The sequence below is a fragment of the Danio rerio genome, chromosome 5 (genome assembly GCF_049306965.1).
Source record: "Danio rerio strain Tuebingen ecotype United States chromosome 5, GRCz12tu, whole genome shotgun sequence".
Classification (NCBI taxonomy): Eukaryota; Metazoa; Chordata; class Actinopteri; order Cypriniformes; family Danionidae; genus Danio; species Danio rerio.
In genome coordinates this window covers 59,720,442-59,744,404 of record NC_133180.1, presented here as the reverse complement: position 1 = coordinate 59,744,404, position 23,963 = coordinate 59,720,442, and the positions used below count along the sequence as shown (strand labels likewise).

The 23,963-nt window shown below is 34.7% G+C and overlaps 2 protein-coding genes across 3 annotated transcripts; one reads left to right on the top strand and one right to left on the bottom strand.

Moving 5' to 3' along the window:
• Window positions 1-850: 850 nt before the first annotated feature.
• Window positions 851-8,390, top strand: coq4 (coenzyme Q4 homolog (S. cerevisiae)). Of its 2 annotated transcripts, none has more exons than NM_001114720.2 (7): window positions 851-949; window positions 1,606-1,728; window positions 2,106-2,202; window positions 4,043-4,145; window positions 4,214-4,343; window positions 4,566-4,659; window positions 7,622-8,390. In NM_001114720.2, the coding sequence occupies exons 1-7, from the start codon at window positions 871-873 to the stop codon at window positions 7,821-7,823; spliced, it is 828 nt and encodes a 275-aa protein (NP_001108192.2). In that variant the 5' UTR covers window positions 851-870; the 3' UTR covers window positions 7,824-8,390. The 2 variants fall into 2 exon arrangements, with proteins under 2 accessions (NP_001108192.2, NP_001418065.1); NM_001431136.1 differs by lacking the exon at window positions 851-949 and adding an exon at window positions 999-1,257.
• A 356-nt stretch (window positions 8,391-8,746) lies between these two features.
• bspry (B-box and SPRY domain containing) lies at window positions 8,747-23,669 on the bottom strand. Its single transcript, NM_001326435.1, has 6 exons — window positions 23,154-23,669; window positions 21,241-21,339; window positions 20,765-20,995; window positions 12,145-12,170; window positions 11,937-12,061; window positions 8,747-10,063 (listed from the first exon to the last, which is right to left on the bottom strand). The coding sequence occupies exons 1-6, from the start codon at window positions 23,526-23,528 to the stop codon at window positions 9,528-9,530; spliced, it is 1,392 nt and encodes a 463-aa protein (NP_001313364.1). The 5' UTR covers window positions 23,529-23,669; the 3' UTR covers window positions 8,747-9,527.
• Window positions 23,670-23,963: the final 294 nt, after the last annotated feature.

Sequence of the window (23,963 nt, the reverse complement as noted above, 5' to 3'; positions counted from 1 at the left end):
TATATATAAAAGACTTTATATATATATATATATATATATATATATATATATATATATATATATATATATATATATATATATATATATATATATATATATATATATATATATATATATATATATATATATATATATATATATATATATATATATATATATATATATATGCGAGGCAGTGGCGCAGTTGGTAGAGCTGTCACCTCACAGCAAGAAGGTCGCTGGTTCGAACCTTGGCTCAGTTGGCGTTTCTGTGTGGAGTTTGCATGTTCTCCCTGCCTTCGTGCTCCAGTTTTCCCCACAGTCAAAACTTGCTGGATAAGTTGGTGGTTCATTCTGCTGTGGCGACCCCAGATTAATAAAGGGAATTATATATATATATATATATATATATATATATATATATATATATATATATATATATATATATATATATATAAAATCTATTTATTTATTATTTTATATTCTAAAAAATAGCCAATCGTGTTTTGTTTTCATAGCTCTGACAGTGAGAGTGGTTGAGCAGGTGCATCAAATGATAAGCAGATAAAAAGCGTCTTGAAGGGGGCGGGGCATGTTAGTGGCAAGAGAGCGTTTGATTGATTATAATGTGATGAGAGAGCTTTACATGTTTATATCAGTTTTATCTTCTATCTTCTAAACGTGAATTTTGTCACTGTTTTAGGGCACACTAGCGTATAAATATCTTTATTTATTTTAATTCCATGGGACCTTTAGGTGCCTGACTAGTGCACATGATGTCTCCACTGCATGCTGGCCATGTGGACGAAAAAGGAGCAATTAAAATCATACTACATACATTCTACTACATGCTCAATCAGCTTGCCATAACGTTACCAGTTCCTGTAACTGATGATGCGGGGGTTACCGGGTGCTTTCCTTGGTTCTTTTAAAACCTCTTACGGATATTTAAGTCAACGTTTATACGGAGGTATTTTAATTTAAAAAAATTAGTTCCCTAACAAATGTAATGTTCTACATTGAGAGTGTAGCCAGCGTACTTCATAATAAAATGTCTGACCTTGCTAGTAGCTCAATGGCTAACTAACTTAGAATTGTGACAGTTTATATGCTGCGTTTAAAAAAAATTTGCAAATTAATAGGGAGTTTTCACACTTCCTGAATGCCGCGAACGTTAGTCAGACATCTGACTTTGAAGTCCTGGTAAATCGCATAAACCCGATTTCAGGCAGACGCGTCATTTGACATCACTTTACAGATGGCGGCTAGTTCTCTGAGGTTAGCGCAGAGCTATTTATGTACACATTAAACTTTTAAGTGCAGCTCAAAATGAGTGGGAACCCTACAAATAGAGGGTATATCTGAGATTATATCAGCTCGTGCATTTCTTTTTTTGTCAGCTGCATCAAAGGACGGTTTTTTTTTTTTCTTTTTTATAGTTGGCACAATAACACGAATGTCGAATTTGACCACTGACAAGCATTAAGAAATAATAAGACATTAAAAATTTTTGTTTATTATTGCACAAATCTTAAAGATGTCCTTTTCCCTCATTATAAGCTGCCATAATACAACATCTTTTAACACATGAATAAAGTTTAAGATACCTTTCTCTCTTGTTCTCAGTACTCACCGAAGAGAAGTATGATGGAAGATTGTATCCAAGCCACATTCCAACAAGCACTGTTCAGAAGGCTATTTTGGCTGTAGGTTCCGGAGTTGCTGCCCTTAAAAACCCCTATAGACATGGTGAGGCATTCATTGATTATTCATTACATTTGAGCTTTACACTAACTACTGTATGACCACAGTATGATGTCACACTAGTATTGAATGCATATTTAGCTTCTTTAAACAACACCTATTAGTTTCTTTTTCGGTCTCAGTGAGTGGAAAGTCCACAATTGTTTTAATGAGTTTTCTGTAAAACAACATAATCATTTTGTAAACTTTTTGCTTCCCTAAGTACGTTGGTTCCCAGATTTTAAATGCCGACCGTAACCAAACATCATTCCATAACAAACAGTTTTAAAAGGTGTAAGAGTGGTGAACGCTAGTATAAGTCTTAAGGTGTACAGTAATATTCATGAATCATACACTGTGTTTATATTATTGTGTTAAAACAGATATGGTTGCAGTGCTTGGAGAAACCACAGGGCACCAGACCCTAATAAAGTTGAGAGATCGGATGAGAAATGACCCTGAAGGTTCTACTATTCTTCTGTATGTCTCATTTATTTACTCTGAATAGTTTTATTAAAATTAGTACTCGCAGCATCCATAAATGACACCTGTGGTCTGTTGCATGAATTCTGGCATTTGGAGGAGGTTTAGATCATAACACTCTTTGTAGACATTCTCTGGGTGTAATTCTGAGTTTTTGATTAACTGTAGAGACCATTTAATTCAATTCATGTTTGTTTATATAGCACTTTTATAATGTAGATGGTGTCAAAGCACCTTAACATAGAAGTGTTTAAAATATAAATAGAAAATTTTATATTTCATAAGGTCATGAGTTGCACTCATTAAATAATTGCTTTGTATAGTTTTTATTTGACATTGTTCAGGTGATACAAAACACAGACGTTTCGGCACAATGTCTTCCTCAGTGTTTGACACAATCCTCTCCACCGTTTTGTCCCACAGTCAATCACATTGCGTTATTAGTAAGACGGCCACTCGATAATTAAAAGCAATCTCATTTTCATTTCAATATACCATAATTAACCACACAAGAAATATTTACCTTCACCTTCAAAACATTATTTCATAGCATATCAATTATCATCATTTACTTATTCATGTCTACATTGATGCAATTAAATTTCTACAGTCCAAAACATTAAAAAAATACATTTTCATCTCATTATTTGTATCATTACATCTTCAAAATCCATGATTTACAATATTACAGCTAAACAACAAACTGTTAAAGAAACACAGAAAGGTTCAATTTCTCATTCATTCCTCTTGGTGTAAGTGATTTTAATTTTTGAATTCAGATCGCTTCTCTTTGTAATAATCTTTTATTCAGATTACCTCCTCTATGTGACTCAAATACTTCTTCGATTCCTATGCTATCTAGTTGTTTAACGTCTAGTCCAAAATCTATAAAATGTCTTGCTACTGCCAAAGTTATATCTTGTCATCTAATTAAGTTTTCTAATTCGCTACTTCAACTGACGTGATGACTTTTACATCGTATATTGATATATGAAAATGAGATTGTTTTTAATTATCGAGTGGCCGTCTAACTAGTAACGCAATGTGACTGACTGTGGGACAAAACGGTGGAGTGAGAGGATTGTGTCACACTGAGGAAGGCATCGTGCCGAAACGTCTGTGTTTTGTATCACCTGAAGAATGTAAAATTAAAACTACAAAGCAACTATTCAATGAGTGCGAATCATGACCATCTGAATAATACAATATGTTAAAATGTTTTATATATTTAGATGAATTTGTTCAATATTGAATGCAATTTACATAAATATATGCAGTTTAAATCATAGATAATAATCATTATTTGTAAACATTAGAAGCAATTAACAACTTTACGATCTTATGTGCAGTTTTATTTTTTTTGACACATTTTTAAAATATAAATGTCCTTACAGAAAATTCATATCAGCATCACACAAATCTCGAGTTATTAAAGGTTTAATTCTTGTAAATAGTGAGTACATTTTCAGGTCAGGAACTAAATGGTCATTTTTCCAAAGCAAAAATGTTTCACTTTTGAAACTTGTTTGATGCTCATGTGTTTTTTTCTGTGGGGACGGGGGAGTGGCTTTATAGCATCTGTTTATATATATTTCACCTTTCTTACAGCTGATTGGTCCAGTTTTGGTGGATGTTAGGCGTTTAGTGTAAGCTGATATCCTGTAAACAAAAACAAAAATCTTCTTGAGCCTGAAACCTCGATTGAGTTGAGAATACTCACAAACCAAACAGACTAACATGGCTAAAATCCATAGCTGACTTTGTGCAACAGTTCTCTATTTCCTTTATAATTCCTAATCATTTACAGCTATATTTATTTCTGGTATTTTGCCTCTAGAGAGCGCCCAAGGATCCGCCTATCTACATTAGACCTTTCTAATATGTCTGCCTTGCCAGATGGGACTTTAGGAAGAGAATATCTACGTTTCCTTGAGGAAAATGTAAGACATGAAATTTCAAGTACAGAATTTCTAGGTAGATCAAATGAAATGAATCTCGTCTTTTTCAGAGAGTCACCCCTGACACGAGGGCTGAAGTGAAGTTTGTAGACAATGAGGAATTGGCGTATGTCATGCAACGGTATCGTGAAGTACATGACTTGTTGCATACTTTGCTTGGAATGCCCACAAATATGCTAGGTCAGCATTTGGCATTTTATAGATTACATTTTCTGTATGCATAATACAGAACAATCTTTAGTTACTAGAATTATACTTTATTAGTTATCTTTGATACATCAGTTCAGTTTTCACGTAAATGATTTTATGCTAATGTGTAAATGCGAAATCAGAGCTGTGTTATCACCAGTGTTTTTCTTGTTTTAAAACATGGATAGAAAATAGTTATTCATTTATTCACAGGTGAGGTTGCTGTGAAATGGTTTGAAGCTGCACAAACTGGTCTCCCCATGTGTATATTGGGAGCAGCACTTGGACCCCTTCGACTGTCTGTCAGGTGAGATACAGTAAATGTTTAGGTTTTCAGGCTCTGTGGATAGCAATGTGGCGTAATGTTGCTATAACGGTAGATCATGCTTCAACAGTCACATTTGTATCAAACTAATCTAATCTAATTCTAAATCTAACCAGAATTCTACCACAACCCTTCTGCGTGTTTGATATACTGGAACATTTAACAATTTGTTTCCTTTTTTTAAATTTTTGTCTATGTTAAGTTGCTTTGACACATTCTTTATTGTAAAAGTGCAATAGAAATGAAGAACAAACTTGACAACTCAGCAGCACGTCTCGTCCCCTAGAAAGGGATTCAAATAAAATCGTTAAGTTAACATTATTGTGATAACTGTTTGAAGTCATTTTTATGTAGATGTTCTACCAAATTTTCATTTGGTTAAGTTTTTATCTATTAAAACAGCTAATTGTTCATGACAATTTTACGTGCTGAAGTTTGTTTTTACATTAGTCAACATATGAAGTGAATCATTACCTTTCATCAAAGTTGTTATAAAACTATTGAACAACAACCCATTACTGTCCTACTGTAGGACAATTTTGAAAACATTTTGGATTCACTTCGAATGTTGACTACTGTATAATTAAATGGAATTTTCCATAACAGGGAAACGGCAAATGCATACTTGACTTTCCTGCAAAATTTGTCTGTGATTACAACCATGACTCACTCACATTTTCTATTTGTATGTTAGTTTTTGTTTTCGTTCATCTTTCATTATAATCATTGTGGAAGGTTTCATTATGTTAATCTTAGTTCTGTCATTATTTTTGTTTTGTTTTGTACACTACTAGCTTTCTCCTTCCTCGTAGTGTAGGACATTCTCTCTGTGAATGTTAGAAAACGGTTTGTATGTTCCGCAGTAATTGTTACTGTATCTGGCAGATAAATAAGAAATTACTTAATATTTCGCCTTTTAGTTTATCATGACTATTGTCTATAATAAACCTCATGTCATATGCCACAAAAGTATTCTCAAGAACATGTTGTGTAGGTTGAGATAGCTCACCCAAAACTGTATATTCTTTCTTTATTTAATCATACTCCACAAACCTGTTTGACTGTCTTTTTCTGTTGAACACAAAGTTCTTTTGAAAAATGTTGTAAACCTGTAACCATTGACCTCCATTATATTTCTTTTTCAATGTTTTAAAGGGTAACAAAAAGATCTTTTGTGTTCAACTGAAAAACAAACCTCATAAACCTTTGGAACTACTTGAGGTTGTGTACACTTTTTGGGTGAATTATCCATGTATGTTTCACAATATTATTTACATTTATATTTCACCACAACTCCTTTCTGTATATACACTCACCGGCCACTATATTAGGTACACCTTACTAGTACCATGTTGGGCCTCCTTTTGCCTTCAGAACTGCCTTAATCTTTGTGGCAAAGATTCAACAAGGTACTGAAAATATTCCTCAGAAATTTTGGTCCACGTTGACATCCCAAAGGTGTTCTATTGGATTAAGATCTGGTGACTGTGGAGGCCATTTAAGTACAGTGAATTCATTGTCATGATAATGAAACCAGTCTTGAGATAATTCATGCTTTATGACATGACGTGGTATCCTGCTGGAGGTAGCCATCAAAAGGGATGAACATGATCAGCAACAGTATCAGTAGGCTGTGGTGTTGACACAATGCTCATTCGGTACTAATGGGCCCAAATTGTATAGAAAACATCCCCTACACAATTACATAATCACCACCAGCCTGAACCAATAACACATGGCAGGATAGATTCATGCTTTCATGTTGATGACGCCAAATTCTTACCCTACCATCGAGACAAATCAGACAAGATAACGTTTTTTCAATCTTCTATTGTCCAATTTTGGTGACCCTGTGCAAATTGTAGCCTCAGTTTCCTGTTCTTAGCTGACAAGAGTGGCACCGGTGTGGTCTTCTTCTGCTGTAGCCCCTCAAGGTTCGATGTGTTGTGCATTCCAGGATGCTCTTCAGCACACCTCTGTTGTAAGAAGTGGTTATTTGAGTCACTGTTGGCTTTCTATCATTCTATCAGCTCAAACCAGATTGGCCATTACCCTTTGAGCTCTATCATCATCAAGGCATTTGTGCCCACAGAACTGCCGCTCACTGGATATTTTCTCTTTTTCGGACCATTCTCTTTAAACCCTGAGATGGTTGTGTGTGAAAATCCCAGTAGATCAGGAGTTTATAACAGCCCATCATGCACCAACAACCATGCTGTGTTCATTCATTCATTCATTCATTTTTTTTTCGGCTAAGTCCCTTTATTAATCTGGGGTCGCCACAATGGAATGAACCGCCAACTTATCCAGCATATGTTTTCTCTGGGGAACATCCATGCACACTCATTCACACTTATACACTATGGACAATTTAGCTTACCCAATTCACCTGTACCGCATGTCTTTGGACTGTGGGGGAAACCGGAGCACCCAGAGGAAACCCACGCAAACGCAGGGAGAACATGCAAACTCCACACAGAAACGCCAACTGATCCAGCCGAGGCTTGAACCAGCACGACCTTCTTGCTGTGAAGAGACAGCCCTACCTACTGCGCCACTGTCTCGCCTATGCCATGTTCAAAGTCACTTAAATCACCTTTCTTCTCCACTCTGATGCACAAGCTGAACGGCAGCAGATCGTCTTAACCATGTCTACATGCCTAAATACATTGAATTGCTGCCATGTGATTGTCTGATTAGAATTAACATTAAGATCTGCGTTAACGAGTAGTTGGACAGGTGTACCTAATAAAGTGGCTGGTGTTTGTGTGTGTATATATATAATTTTTTGGACATAACTAAATATTTAAGCACATTTTCCTGTTTTCCTTCAAAGGGTCATCTACAGTAATGTAAAATATCTTTTATACAGTTGATGGTATTTGTTGTACTTGTATGCTAATTGAATGAAAATTCCTAACATTGCACTGTCTGTCTGTTGCAGCCGCCTACAGTTGCTCGGTCAGTCTCTTGGACTTTGGGCCCTGCGCAATGGTGGTCGTGCAAGATGTGTTTTGAGCATCTACTATGAACGGCGCTGGGAGCAGACTCTTGATGAACTCAGACACGAGCTAAACATTGAGGAACCCCCAGTTAGTCTAATTGCATCAATCAAGAACTCATCTTCAAAATCATACTATTTCTAAATAACAGAAGGAAATTTATTTGAGCTTACCACTTACATATAACTCCTTTTCTTCCACCTGCAATGGCCTAAACATAAATCTAAAGAAAGTTATTCTGACGTAAAAAGTTTTATATAAAAGGTATCTGTGTCTTTCAAGATATTTATACTGCACTAACATTGACCTCTTGATAACATGCACTGGAGGTATACAAGTGCATGAGTAAAAAAAAATGCTATTATAAATCATATTGAGATAAATTGTCTAAATTAATAATACAAAATAATAATGGCAAAAATGTTGTGTAACCTGAATCATTAGAGATGATCCCCTAAATTAAGATATGCTTTGTAAAAAGAAATTTGCCATTGTTTTTTGAAAATGATATCCCTCTTTTCGGACAACTTGATGCAGTGCTGTAAGGTTCCTTCTGTTACCTGAATATGAAAAGCCAATATGGGGATACAATACTTTAAAGAAGAAACATTTTACATTTGTTTGGTTTCTAACATGAAATCCTTGCAGAAATCAAGCTTTTCAAAAATAAATAAATGTAAAAACAAAGCAAATATAATTCTATTTTGGCAATTGTGCTTGTGAATCAATTTATTTGCAGTGAGAGTAAAGTCTCTAGACTGTGACCGTGGTAATACAGAATATTTTCCTCTGCCTCCCTCTAGTGGGGACAGTGATGTAATCTTAAAATTTAATATGTAAACATAATTAAAATCTGAATTCTGTACGTGTTCTTGTTTCCCCAGTAGACAAGAACTTGGATATTTATAGATTATATATTTTGTTTTTAAATGCTACATTTGAATTGCATACATTTGTTACATAATTTATTTATACATTATTCAATCTTCAACAAAAACGTACCTTTGTTGTGTTTGTTCGTTTTGCACACTGTTTATGGGAATGAGTAAAAAAAAGCACTCTGCCAATTTGACAGTACATTAATTTATTCATGCCTAAAATGTCCTAAAATTGATAACAATAAAATTAAACAATAAGAAAAGAAAATTGCAGAACAAATGCTAATTTTGCCAAATTTCTTTATCAAGTTTTGTTATCATCTTCTAGGAAATTGAAGGAGATTTAGGACTTTTTTGATAATATGCAACAGTTATTAACAGGAGTTTGTTATTGTTATTATATAGGTCTCATCTCTTACAGATAACCACCCCTAAAAAGTTACTGTATTTAAATATACCTTAAAAATGGAACGTGGCAAATGGTAACATTATTCCAAATTAACTTTTTTTTGCATGTTTACATGGCGGTTCTGTTTCTTGTGAATTGCAGGGACACCAGAGCCATGATATCATGCTCACATAGAAACTCTAAAATAAGCTTGTCAAATAAAAGTGTCAGGAATTTTGAGTTTAAGCATTGACAAATCAAACTTTTTTTATATAATAATATAGATAATGACTAAAACAATGTCACTTTTTGGGGTAATAGAGATGGGGAATTATTACTTACACAATACATATACGCATTTAAATTAAAATTTTTAATAAAAAATGTAAAATGTAAAAAAACATTTTAAAGATGTGCTTGTAAGCAGTTTGGCAAAATATAGAAATTACTGGTATGTAAAAAACTAAACAGCTTGATTTACACTTTCTCTTGTTGCATATTCTTGCATATATTGGTTCAAACCATTGCATATAACATTTGATCCATTCCTTCAACATCCTAATATTACCATTCATCCAGTGTTCAGTGCACTATAGAGATGCTCTGATCAGCCACAGCGCAGGCAGCTAGCAGTGGTTCTCTGAAAGCATATCTAGCTACATGCAGCACAGACATAGATTCTGGATCATAGAACAGCAAAGTCTGACTGGGCCAATCCAGCAGAAGTCCCACTCTCTTCAGTTTCTTAGCCAATGAAATAGCCACACTGCATCCATTGTGACAGAAAGACAAGTCTCCATCATAATGCGAGAGCACCCATGAATTTGTGTTATAGCCCAGTCGAGCTTCATTGCCAGACCCCTTGCGTTCTATGCTGGCATAGCATATGCCTACTTTGAAGGCACCGCTTGTGCCTACGTCAACTACCCAGCTATGAGTACCAGAAGACATAGAAGGGGAACAAAGGGCATTAGGCAAGTTGTCAAAGCGTTCCGAGTCATAGGGGGGTAACTGACGCTGGCGTTTGGGCTGGAATGTTATCGTGCGCTGGTCATTGGAGAGGGAGAGAAGAGGACTGACGGTTTGCTTTTCAAATTGCATTGTAGTTGAGCCGTGAGCTAAAAAAAAAAGAAGGATATGTTTAGAAGAGATGGAGTGTTAGAAACTAATAAATTGTAGACATGTTTGGTGTGCCAATTTTGCACATTATTACAGCAATCTTAGGATATCTCAGTATCCCTAAGAGGCCTAAAATATGGCTATAAGGAGTCCTCAAAAACCAACAAGATTATATATATTTTAAAAAGTATGTTTATATACAGTCGGAGTTGGAATTATTAGACGCCCTCTTTATTTTTTCCACAATTTCTGTTTAACAGAGAAGATTTTTTTTTCAACACATTTCTAAACATAACAGTTTTAATAACTAATTTTTAATAACTGATTTATTTTATCTTTGCCATGATGACAGTACATAATATTTTACTAGATATTTTCAAGACACTTCTAAATAGCGTAAAGTGACGTTTAAAAGCTTACTTAGGTTAACTAGGCAGGTTAGGGTAATTAGGCAAGTTATTGTATAACAATGATTTGTTCTGTAGACTATCGGGAAAAAAATACAGCTTAAAGGGGCAAATAATTTTGACCTTAAAATGTTTTTTTTAAAAATGTAAAACTGCATTTTATTCTAGGAGAATTAAAACTAATAAGCCTTTTTTCTAGAAGAAAAAATATTATTAGACATACTATGAAAATTGAATTGCTCTGTTAAATATTATTTGGGAAATATTTTAGAAGGAAAAAAACATTTTAAGGGGGGCTAATAATTCTGACTTCAACTTTATGTGTGTGTTTTAAAAAAAATAGCCCTCTTGCTTTAGTATACTACAGGGGTCACCAATCTCGTTCCTGGAGGTCAGGTGCCCTGCAGGGTTTAGCTCAAACTTGCCTCAACACACCTGCCTGGGTGTTTCAAGTATACCTAGTGAAGCTGCGGTCACACTGGGCTTTTCTCCCCATAGACTTCTATTTATACGCACGCGAATGCATCAGATCAGAAACACATGGTCATGCGTTAAGTTTCGAAGGTTGCTGCGGCGCAAAGTTCAATCTTGCTGAACTCTGACCTGCGGAATCGCATCACATGACTGCGTGAGACCAATCGAGGATCAAAACATGACCTCTCTGGACAGAAATTTAACACATGGAGCAAATCGCTTGCTTTTTTAATGTCTAATCATCTTGTTTAATCCCGCCCCTTTTTGCAGCGCCGTATGACAGAATTTCGCACACACAATTTATAGTGTGACTGCAGCTTTAGACCTTGATAAGCTTGTTCAGGTGTGTTTGATTAGGGCTGGAGCTTAAATCTGCAGGACAACGGACCTCCAGGAACAAGTTTGGTGATCCCTGGTGATCAACATGCTGTTTACTATATTTCTAGTGTGAGTTTGGTCACCATCTTGCCTGACATTTATAGCCATGTTGAAAGCACTAGCAGCTAGTAAGTGCAATAACATTGTATGAATTCATTTAAGTTTAGTGCTAAGTACAACTTTATTTAGATTTTGATTTTTAAGTCAAACCAAAGTAATTCAATTAATTATACAAACAATATTTTACTATTAAGTCAATGTATTTTATTTTTCGTTGGGAATACATTTTTTTAATTAATATTAAAATATTAATTAATATTATTTTAATACATCAAAACAATAGTTTGGGAGTGATTTTTTTTAAAGTTGGTCTAAAGCAAGAATATACTTAGATCTAAGCATAAAAAAATTTACTTAAATAAAAAATCTATTTAGTGTCTATACATTAGTCTCTATATAAAGCAATATTTTATCGTAGTGTATTATGATATTTTTGATTTCGATAAAATTTTATAGTTTGAACTAAAGTTACATTATACTTTGAGAAAAAACAAAAAAAAAGTTGCTGTAACAAATGACAGTATTTTTTCATTGTAACTGGAAGCACACTTACCAGATGGCCCAAGCAGTAATGCACTGGCCCATAAACCCATCATGACTTTACTGTCACTGCAGTTTCTGTTGAAACTTAGTTGCTCAGTATCTCGGGGGTCACCAACTCCTTCTGCATCCTCAATCCTAGCACAGTACACAGTATCAGTTCTCGTGTCCAGCTTAAATCATTTGATATATTTATGCTTGCTGATTATTGTCAACATTACCTGTTATTTATTTCTTCATTAGAGCTCTAAAAAAGCAACAAGCAATAATTAATGGCAAATCATACAAATGTAATTAAGTATAGAAATATAAAGAACTATGTATTTACACATTACCAATCACTGTTTTGTGATCCAATTCAGGCTAAAGAAAAATGATCTGCCATTATTATAGTATTATAGTTGTGCTGCCGACTCATTTTAACAGTTCAATTTTTATTAAATCAGATGTCTCATCAAAAAAAATGGGTATTGACACTTAGCTAACGATACAATATTTGTCATTAAGGTCTGCGTTACAATTCCATTCAGTGGAATACCCATTGATATGGGTATTCAGATTGAAAATCTGGAGGAAGAAGACACTGGTGCAACCTGGCTGCCGCTTGTTTTTAAAATAATAAGATAACATGTGCCTAATGAACCTGTAAGATTTTAATGACCTTACAAATGCAACTAAAATATATAATATAAAACACTGAACTCTGTGAGAATGGCACTTTAGCTTCTTAACCCTTGTGTGCTGTTTGGGGGTGTTTTCATCCACTCTGGGGTGATTTTGAGACTTAATTTAACCACAGCTTTGTCTTATAATGACTTGCATTATAATGATATTTTTTTATTGCAAAGACATGACAACATGTAATCATGCATTCTTTATTGTTGATGGCTTTCCCTGTTGGGAAGAGGTACCATTTGTCATTTTAATTGTTGATCATCAGCTGCTGTTCAAAAAATGTGTAGTTTTTGGCTTTTATATGGAGTATTGTGTGTGTGAAAGAGACCTTTGTGCACTTACCTTGATATGTCTGAGAAAATCAAAATAAGAACCTCATCACAACCTCAGAGCATGGTAAAAATAGTTAGTGTATTTATGTATGCACTCACACATACTAAAATCTGCTGTTATACTCCATAGTATTCCATATTAAAAGCCAGATTTTTTTTTTTTTTTTTTGCACAGGCCTATTTAAAGGGTTTATGGTGCCAAGTGATGATCAACAGTAAAAATGACAAATTTGGTGACAAGCATGGTGTCATGGCTTTGCAATGAAAAAATAATGTTATAATTGAAGTCAATTTGGGCAAAAGCCACAAACAAAACAAAAGGGTAGTCAATTTGAACATTAGACAAGTGTGTGTGTACTCTGAATGTGCCTGAAATTGTCTGCTACTGCTGCTCACATGCAGATACAGTGGAAGTCAGAATTATTAGCCCCCTAAATTATTAGCCCACCTGTTTAATTTCCCCTAATTTCTGTTTTATGGAGAGAAGGTTTTTACGTTTTTTTCAACACATTTCTAAACATGATAGTTTTAATAACTCATTTCTAATAACTGATTTAATTTATTTTTGCCATGATGACAGTAAATAATATTTTACTAGATATTTTTTAAGACACTTCTATACAGCTTAAAGTGACATTTAAAGGCTTAACGAGGTTAATTAGGTTAACTAGGCTGGTTAGGATATTAGGTAAGTTATTGTATAACGATGGTTTGTTCTGTAGACTATCTGAAAAAAATATAGCTCAAAGGTTTGACCTTAAATAAGTTTTAAAAAATTAAAAACTGCTTTTTCTCTAGCTGGAATAAAACAAATAAGACTTTCTTCAGAAGAAAAAACATCAGACATACTGTGAAAATTTCTTTGCTCTATTAAACATCATTTGGTAAATATTTAAAAAAAGAACAAAAAATTCAAAGGGCAGCTAATAATTCTGACTTCAACTGTACATTTCGAAAAATTGTTACATGCCTAAGTTATCTTCTTTTGTATAAAGGAGTCCTACAGGAGCTGTTTGAGGAAAAAATTGTGATGTCAACATCTTGATTGATGTCTTTGAGTGTGGTAATCGTAGTATATAATGTACATTACTATACACATGGTGAATTATAAGAAAAATAATCCATAGTGAAGACGACATTTGTGTTATGTATTTATAATTATTAATGGTCCATCAAGCCAATTTTGCCAATTGTTGTTTATTTATAAACTAATTTCGAGAGGATCATGTGCTTATGATTGACCATGGCTGGTCCTGCATTAGCTAACATGATTCACCAATCAGATGAATCCTAACTTAGTATAAATAACCACTTCGTCTTGAAAAATCCCCTCTTCCACCCCTTCTCATCATCCCTTTTCTTAGATAGGGCGGCACATTGGCCCAGTGGTTAGCACTGTTGCCTCACAGCAAGAATGTCACTGGTTCAAGTCCTTACCAGGCCAGTCGACATTTCTGTGCAGACTTTACATGTTCACCACATGCTCACGTCATACCTGCCAACACTTTTTCTTTTTTTTCCTTTTTTTGTATCTTGCTGAACATACAAACAAAATGATACATTCTTACAATATTACATACTGTCATCTTAAGGTTGAGTAATGAAATAGACAAACAAAATATGCATCTCAAAAAAAAAAAACAGTTTTTAAATAAATTGCAATAAAATAAAAATTAAAAAAATTATAAGATAATAAAATAATAAAGGATAAAAAAAAGCATGTTCCAAACTCTCTATCTATTTTTCGCAAAACACACTATTATTCACATCAAAATTAAATTTTAATCGTAAAAAATCTTTGGTAGGATAAATTGCGTATAACATTTTAAAGCTCACCTCCTTAACTTAGGAGGAAGAAGGAAAGACAAATTATAATTCCATATTCTTTTAATTTCAACATTTTCAACATTAAAATCTTCAAATAGGAATTCTCTTCTAATTAGATTTGGAAATTCTGACTGTAAAATTAAGTTCTTGATGATATTTTTTAGTGCATTTTCTATCACAGAAATCATAACCATTGACAGACAGTTGCCTCAATTTTGGAGAAGTTCTGGAATATAACATATATTCTTTAACTATTGACCTTAATGCTACTGGAATAGCCCTAATCATTGTACTATAAAGCTTTACAGTACATTGCAACTGAAACTTCTTACAAAACTCACCATGCAGTAGCAAAATGCCATTATCTCTAAAAAATGTGCTACTGCCTAAATCCCTTTAGTATTCCATTCCTCAAAATACTGACTTTCTACCAATTTTTACAGATCTATTATTCCAAATAGGAGTGTTGTGGGGGCTAATATTATGTTTGAAGAGTATATTCCAATAAAGCAACACTTGCTAATGGAAATTAGAGAGTTTCACTGGCAACATCCACACACACATTCTCACACACTCATACACTACGGACAATAGCCTACCCAATTCACCTGTACCGCATGTCTTTGGACTGTGGGGGAAACCGGAGCACCCGGAGGGAAACCCACGGGAATGCAGGGAGAACATGCAAACTCCACACAGAAACGCTGACTGAGCCGTGACCCAGCGACCTTCTTCCTGTGAGGTGACAGCACTTCCTACTACGTTGCCTACGCCTCCATCTTCAAATTTCTTAATCATTTTCTAATGTATTTCTTAATCTTTTCTAATGTAATGGCACCTATTTCTCCAAATAAAATACATTTTAATTTATTGATAGCTTTAATCATTCTGGATAAAATGGACAAAGTAAAGGCAGGGTGGATAAACCTAGACAAACTTTCCATTTTATACAGAAGGGTTCTTCCAAAAATGGAGAGATCTCTCTGTAACCATCGATCTAATATGGATTTACATTTGTCTATATTATTCCAGACATTTTTCTTTTCCATCATTTCTTTGTCTTTAGAAATAAAAATACCTAAATATTTAACTTCTTTCTTAATATTAATATTATATGGGAGAACAGTTTAAACGTAAAGCGTAAAGCCAGAGGAATTTGTTGATCATTTTTTAAAAATAAAATTGTATGGTCTGCAAACTGACTTAAAATAATTTTTTTCATCTAACAAAGATAAACCTTCAATTTCATTATTTTTAATTAATATAGATAATAGTTCAACAGCCATTATAAAAAATAATGTAGAGCTACCACACCTTTGTCGAATCCCCCTGTTAATTGGAAATTGTGTACAAGTTAAATTTCCAAGAGTGACAGAGCTATTAATTCCACTATATAGCATTTCAATTAAATTTATAAACTTTAAGCAAAATCCAAAATATTTTAAGCTTCTCAAAATAAATGGATGCTCCATAGCATCAAATACTTTATAAAAATCTAAGAAAACTATAATCAATATAATCAACAAAATCACTATAATCAATTAAATCAAGGACAAGTCTAATGTTTTTATGGATTGATCTTCCTTTCAAAAAACTTGACTGTGTATCACGGATAAAATACCTTTTTTAAGTCTAGCTGCAATAGCTCCTGAAAAAAAAAATCATAATCTGTGTTTAGTAAAGCGATAGGCTTCAGATTATCTAAAACTCTTTTATCTTTACCCGCTTTAGGGATTAAAGTAATTAGGCCTTGCTTCTTACTTTCCATTAGCTCTTTTTTTTCAAATGTATTCTTTTAAGGCATTAAATAATAATTTCCGCAGATCCTCCCAGACGAATTTGTAAAAATTATTTGTGAGTCCATCTGTGCCTGGAGATTTATTTAAAGATAGATTTTGGGCTACTAAATCCAATTCCTCAATTCTAAGATCCGAATCACATAATATCTTAAAGGACTGCTCAATATTATAACTTCTGTATTTTTGCAAAGAAAATGTCTGCTTTCTCTGGAGAAAAGTCTGAAGAATATAATTTAGAATAAAACATGAACACTTCTTTTTCAATTTTCTTTGGATCTTTACATTCCTCATCTTTAATCATTAAACTATTGATTGAATTTTTTTGTTGTCTATTCTTTTCTAAATTACTAAAATATGATGAGTTCTTTTCACCTTCCTCAATTCACCTCGCCCGAGAACATAGGCATCTTTTGCTCTTTCCAAATAGAGATGATCTAATTTGTTTTAAAGCTCCATCACTTTGTTTTTTTCTTCAATCTCTAATACTGGTTTACTACAGTACCTACTTACTTCTCTTATTAAAACATGCTCATACCTTGTCTTTTCTTTGTCTATTTCATTTTTATTATATATTTTTTTGAGAAATAAATTTTAAAAATTCTAATTTTGAATTTCAGAAACCCCCATTTTCTAATATTACGATCTAAAACATTATTTAACTCAATCTCCCTTGTTAATTCTTTAATCCTCATGCAAAATTTGTAATTTTTTGAAAGAGTTGGGTTAAATTTCCAGTTTCCTTTATTTCTAAAATGTTTATGTGAGGGTCCTAAAGTGAGATTTATCAGACAATGGTCTTTAATAATACTTGATTGAGAAGCATATTGGAGAATATTATCACTTACCATCCAATAATCAATTCTGGACTTACTCTCGCCATTAGGCCTACTCCAGGAAAAACATTCAATTTCAGGTTTCAAAATTCTCCATGCATCATTCAAACTGTTTTCATTTTTTATAGACTCAACTGTTATATTTAACTGCTGCCTATTAAATCTGGAAGGCCATCTATCTCTCCACTTATCAGGAGCCATGTTCCAATCTCCACCTTCTATGACATTCTCAGAATGGAACAACCCTTTTGTTTCTGAATTAAATTAGATAAATCGTCCACTAATTTGCTATTTTGTGATGCATAATTAAACCCATAAACATTAATCGAAATGAATAAAAGTGTGTCAATTTTCAATACCACCATTATCCAGTGACCATTTCCATCAGCTTTATGAGAAACGACTTTACCAGGACATTTGTTCAAGCATATTGCCACTCCTCCAGAACAATTGGAGCCATGACTAAAAAACATTTTGTCACCCCATTGCTTAGTCCAGAAAGAGGCATCCAAATCAGAAGAATAAGTCTTGCAAAAATATACAATGTGCTTTTTGTCTTTTACAAAATAAAAAAGAAGCTTTTCCTTTAACAATGTCCTTTAAGCCCCTAACATTCAATGAAGCAAAAACTATTTTGTCTTTAACCATTAAAATTAACCAAAATAAAGAACAAGTGAATAGAGAATATAACAATAACTATAGATAACTTCTATCCTTGAACAGTGACTTACAAATAAAGCTTTATTGTTCCCATGAACTATTTCCCATTATTTGACGCACCAATATCCTCAGTCAGCAACAATCCGGCGACCTTCAATTAAACCATGTGGACCACAAAAAAAAGCTCTTTTGCCTGCTCCTCTCGCTTGTTCAATTTGAGGTCTAAAGTTTACCTCTTTCCTCCAACTCTTCTCTAAAAAGCATCTCTGCAAACCGGATTGATTCAGTTTTGCAAACCACCAAATCTTTACTTCTTCGCCAGATTTCCTCCTTCATCCGCTTTTGAGCAAGCAAAACTATGACATTTCTGTTCCTGTTCGTCTTTTTTCAGAGTCTGTGAACAATATCAACGGCATCCTCCAACTTTGTTTCCACATCAGGTGCAATTTTGCAGAGTTTTTGGATGACTATCGATCTGATGTTTCCTTTTTTTTTTTTTTCCTTCTATGCCTTGAAATACGCAAGCACCATCTCATTCTGTACCTCTCTTGCTCGCAAATTTTGTCTTGCAGCTCACGGTTTTCCTGAAGGAAGTGCTCATTTTGCGTCTCCAGCTCTTTTCTTTTCTTGCACTCCTTCACCTCTTCCGTGTTCAATTGAATCGCCTTCGATAGGCTTGCAATCATGACGGTACTTTGTTTTGCTTGCACTCAAATACAGTAGTTTCTCATCCACTCTCCATTCCAAATTTAGAATCGTTTCCAAGATAGTTTCGCTGGAAATTTCTGTTTTCTCGCTATCACCCAATGATGCCTTAGCTCTTTTTTCTGTTGAAGTTTTACATGGGGTTGATGGAAGGGATCATCTCCCCGTTCCCTTTTATTTTGGACCGTGACCTCCATTGTGTAATCATGCTCCGATGCTTTGGTCACATCTTTTCTTTTGACGGTACATATGAAATCCTTTCCTTTGGGATGTAGCTTTAACATGGCAGGTTTAACCAGATTTTGTGAAGACATTTCAAGCGAAAAAGATGGGAAATAAACACTTTTTAACAAACTTTGGGAACCTGTAACACGAGCTAAAGTAAATCATGTCTGCTCTACCCGCCATTTTAGCACCGCCCCCTACCTGCCAACACTCATGTTTTTTTCCGGGAGTCTCCTGTATTTCAGACCCATCTTCCGCCACCCTCCCGTTTTGTTACTTCACCTGGAAAACTCCTGTAATTTCACCCTCCTTCACCTTTTTGGTACAGTCTATAACACTCCCGGATCACAGACTTTGGTATATCTGATCTCAGCAGCTGCCCGAAATCCGGCGCATAGTGCAGTTACTTAGCTGTGTTATTCAGACACCTCACCCCCCAACACTTAGACATTTCCCCCATCTCTGCCGTCCCAGTCTGCCAAATGATGGCAGGTTACCCAGTTTTCTCCCACAGTCCAGTCCAAAGATATGCAAGATAAGTGAATTGACTCATCCAAAATGGCACCAAAGATAAACTCTTAGTTAGCTATATATCTCTCTTAGCAATTCCTAATTAGTCATCATCAGCCATAACAAGCAGGGGAGTTCTCGAAACCTACCTGAGCTCAAACTTGCCTCTCGCCCCCTTCAAACGTCAGGGAGCCCTGGGCTCGAGAATCTTATGGGCTCAGAGTGAACTCTTGAAATTATATTGATATTTGAAAGCACCAAAAAAGGTGTGTTTGACTTCTTGTAGCACTTCACAGACTGATTAAAATCTGACTTGAAGCAGTGCATGCCAGTAAGCAAGTTTTTCTGATTTCAGCATGTGCCAATACCACATCGCTTCATCAAAGTAACACGATAGAAAAGGCACAACGAAAAAAACATTCGGAGACCTTATTTGTCAATCAGTTGTACAGGTACCTTTCAAAATCCTTCATTACAAAGTGGTTTGTTTCGAGCACTCTATTTACTTTGGTGGTAATGATTGCCTTTACTCATAAGCGCCTTTTGGAGGGTGATATATCTCGTGTGGAACGCACCATTTGAGAACGTTATAAGGTTATTCGGCATCTTCAGTGCCTCTAATTATCATATACAGACTTTCAAAACAAAACATTTAACTTCTTACCATCTATATCTTGAAGGTCATGTTAATTAAGAGATCACAATTATTTTACTGCAATGACTTTTGTTGTTGATTCATTTGTTTCTTTGTTTTAATACAGCCCTTTTAGTCTATTTAGCCGCATAACCTATTTAGATATTTTGTTGTTGAATGACTCATATCAATGACTGCACTGTGCTAATCTTGCTAACTGTCGTCTGCAGCCCTGGATCAAGTCGAACACACCTACTGTACAGTGACTAATATCTCCGCCATCACAAGCAGATGTAGTCTTTACAGCTGATTGGCTGCAAATGTGTTTTGGGACTTGCTCCTAAAACAGCCAAAAGGGCTTTTCAAATTTTTTTTGTGCATCTTTGCCAGCTGCTGAAGAGTTGAATGACAAGAAAATGACAATATAGTGTGCGTATTTTGTTCAAAAGATTTGTGAACTGCAGTTGAATAGGGAAAATAGAAATAGTTCAATAACTTGAATTCAAAAACTGTATGCCTCTTACTAGCATACTAAAATTTAAATATAAAAAAAAAAACTCCAGCAGCTGGAATATGACTTAAAAACATTCAAAATATTACATCTACTGCAGCTCGTTGTACATCGTTGTTTATTCACTTACCACAAGCGTTGTATCTGTTGAGTGTGTGAGTGTGTGCACCAGGCTGGTGCGTGTTTGGGTGAGTTTCTCAAGGGTTTGAGTCCAGTGTGCTCTCTGAGTGAGGAGGCACTGCTCCACACGCTCTTCCTCTCTCTGTATAGCCTCCAGGAGACGCTGCTCCTCTTCCTCCAAAGCCTCGCGCACCACACTCACCTGAGCCAACACTCGTTCTCTTGCCCTGTTTGCATCTGTCTATAAGGTACATGCACATATAACACTGGTATAAGTACAGTTCATCTGGATACATTGAATGAAATGTTAAAACACTGATTTATTATAATAATAATACATTGCAGTAATAATATTACAGTCCAGTAATGTCAAACACAACATAATGTTACCATGACACAAACGCTAGTGTACTAAATTACAAAAAAAAAATGAACAATGCACTGTTTTTTTCTGCATATTTGAAAACAAATAAATTCTTTATGTACTTGTACAGCTTTCTCTCTTGCTGTAAGTGTACGGTCAATGAAGCGTTCGATCCGTATGGCTTGCAGCTGCATTTCCTCACAGACATCCACCAACTGATTCTGTTTAAAACAAAAAAAAAATGAAGATGACATACTGTATAAGACTATGAAGGTGACAAGAATGAAGATGTGGGAATGATATGTTTCTTGCTTGTTTCATTAAGTTAAAAACGTACCTCTTTGCCATTAATCATGCATAAAATATACTGTACACGACTGTGTTTATTTTTACCTGCATGGTCTTTTTTACATGCACTGTAGGCAATCTATTTTATGTTTTGTTTTCTTAGCAAACATTATGAATAGCAGGGTAGTCAGCTACTGTTGTTTTTGGGTCATTATCTCTATAAAGTGCCTTTGAGACATCAAAATTTTCAAAAAAAAAGTTTGGGATTTTTGATTTACATATAGTTGTTGTAGTAATAAGACCTTAGGCTGTAAGAAATGAATGTTGGTCAAGCTCCTGCACATTTTACAAATAATCAGAAAAACAGTAAACAAACCTCAAATTGCGTTAACCCTGTTAGACATAGACAAATTCAAAGTAGTATAAGTATATTTTCATTGAAGTGTGATTATAAAATGTACATTTTTAGAAAGGTTTTGTGTCCCTTTACCAACCCAACTTTATAAATTACGGGAAAAAGTCTATTTATAGTAATGAAATGATAGACAACGCTTTTATTTACCAACAAAATATGCAATCATTGCACATTCTTTTTAAAATAAAACCCGAGATCTAAATTATTTTGTCAAACTTTCAAACAATATTAACTGGCCCTTATGGGTTAATTAAGAAATCACCCAAGATGTGTTGCTGAGGTTATAAAAATTGTTTATTTTCATAAAAAGACAGGGTGGACAAAGGCTTTATTTAGTGAACTAAAATGGAGAAACATTTGAAAAATAACAGGTACAACAAGAGATATTAAAGGGTTAATATAACACGGTGTTTTCAAGAATTCAACTTCTGTTGTCACTATTTACTGCAAACCACTGAGCCACCATGCTGCCTCTTCTGTAATTAAGTAGGTTTTATCAATATGCAAATTAATGGGAATATAAACTTTTATTGTCCTACAAATTAATCTAAATTTGCTATTGAATGTACATGGATTGCAGGAGTGAAGGGATTGCTGTAAGCAATTCTAGTTAAAAACACCTTAATAATACTGTTTTAATGTGTCCACATCAGAAGTTTTAACCTACTCTGCAAAATGGGCCAGCGAGTACATCAGGGGGTTTCTTTAAGGGGCATTTAACACATCATGACAGGGTGGACAGAATTTTTAAGGACACGTGCAAAATGATTAATAATATTATGAAAACAAAATTAAAGTTATTAAAAAGATTTTTTTTGTCAAATAACTTTTTATAGACAATAAGAACATTTAAAAATATTTTTAATTTGATCTAATTTACCTACTTTTTAGAATCACTGAAATTGGCAGAGCAGTGTGTGGGACATGGCAAAATCACCATTCAATGAAAGAATATGGCAGAAATTGCCAAAACATATTTCAAAACACGTATAATTCTACCTGCATGAAAGGTTTGAATTATATTAAAACATCAGAATTTCATTATTTCGCATTATGTTCATTTAAGACTGATTTAATCTTGTGGGACATTAAAGGGACTTTTTAGTGGTAACGACCCTTTTATGAATGTGATTTAAGTTGATTAATAATTGTGCCGACGTAATGAAACTGACAACGCCTTCTCCATATGAACAAACATACAAGCAAAAGAAAGATTCAAACACAATAACTTTGTTATAAAAGAAGAGCTAATTATACTATGTACGATTTATTTATACTATTAATTTACTAAAGTAAATTGTGTCGTTTTCGAAGACTGTGATCGAGACTCACCCTTACTATTGTTGCCCGGGTAACCAGTTCTGTCACTGCGTGACCCTGACAAAACCCATCGGACACACATTGCGAGCAGGTCAGTTTTCCTTCTGTACTACAGTACAACTGTAGTTCGCATTGATGTTCTGTACACAGTTTCGCTTTTCCTAAATCAGATGAGTCAGCGCTGCTGCCTACAGTAGTGTCCACACATTTGGGAAAAGGTTTTGTCGACGATCCTCCGTGTACAGTGCCGTTGTACAGCCTTCCACCTTCACATATATTTACTTGATCTTCGTGTTTTTGGGAGTTTTCCAGTCCAGGGTCAGTCTCCAGGTCACTTACATGCAAGGACACCGTTGCCAGTTCACAAAGTCTGTCTTCCTCGCTCATGTCACCGAGAAATGAAGCTGCTTTATTTCTTTTAGCAGAATGAAATACGAACGGTTTGCCTAGTTTTGCTGATGCTGCTGTTGATACTGTAAAATACCAGCGGTGCAGGTGTATCCAGTTTTAGTGACTGCCTACTACCTGTCGCAGGTGTATAATACGGAAGTGACTGGTTGTCGAGTGCGCAAGTCTAGTGGATTTTTTTCTCCTGTTGTGGTCACTGGCAGTATTGGTGATAATATAAAGCTGAAATATGCTAATTTTGCAACCTGAGCTTGTTCTTAGTATAGCATTGACTTGGACTAAACCAGTGGTTCACAAAGTGGGGGTCGCGGGACAATGACAGGACAGAGACCAGCCAAAAAGGGCATGTGCACTGCACAGGTTGATCCCGCTTGGAGATTTTCAGAAGTCAAATAAAACCATATTTTATTCATA

Excerpts from the sequence above, each read along its gene's own strand:
- bspry (NM_001326435.1), bottom strand. The coding sequence starts at position 23,528 with ATGAGCGAGGAAGACAGACTTTGTGAACTGGCAACGGTGTCCTTGCAT. Across the intron at positions 21,340-23,153 it reads CCCGGGCAACAATAGTAAGG|AATCAGTTGGTGGATGTCTG; the intron begins GTGAGTCTCGAT and ends TGTTTTAAACAG. Across the intron at positions 12,171-20,764 it reads CAACAGATACAACGCTTGTG|AGCTCTAATGAAGAAATAAA; the intron begins GTAAGTGAATAA and ends TTGCTTTTTTAG.
- coq4 (NM_001114720.2), top strand. The coding sequence starts at position 871 with ATGATGCGGGGGTTACCGGGTGCTTTCCTTGGTTCTTTTAAAACCTCT. Across the intron at positions 4,344-4,565 it reads AATGCCCACAAATATGCTAG|GTGAGGTTGCTGTGAAATGG; the intron begins GTCAGCATTTGG and ends ATTTATTCACAG. Across the intron at positions 4,660-7,621 it reads CCCCTTCGACTGTCTGTCAG|CCGCCTACAGTTGCTCGGTC; the intron begins GTGAGATACAGT and ends TGTCTGTTGCAG.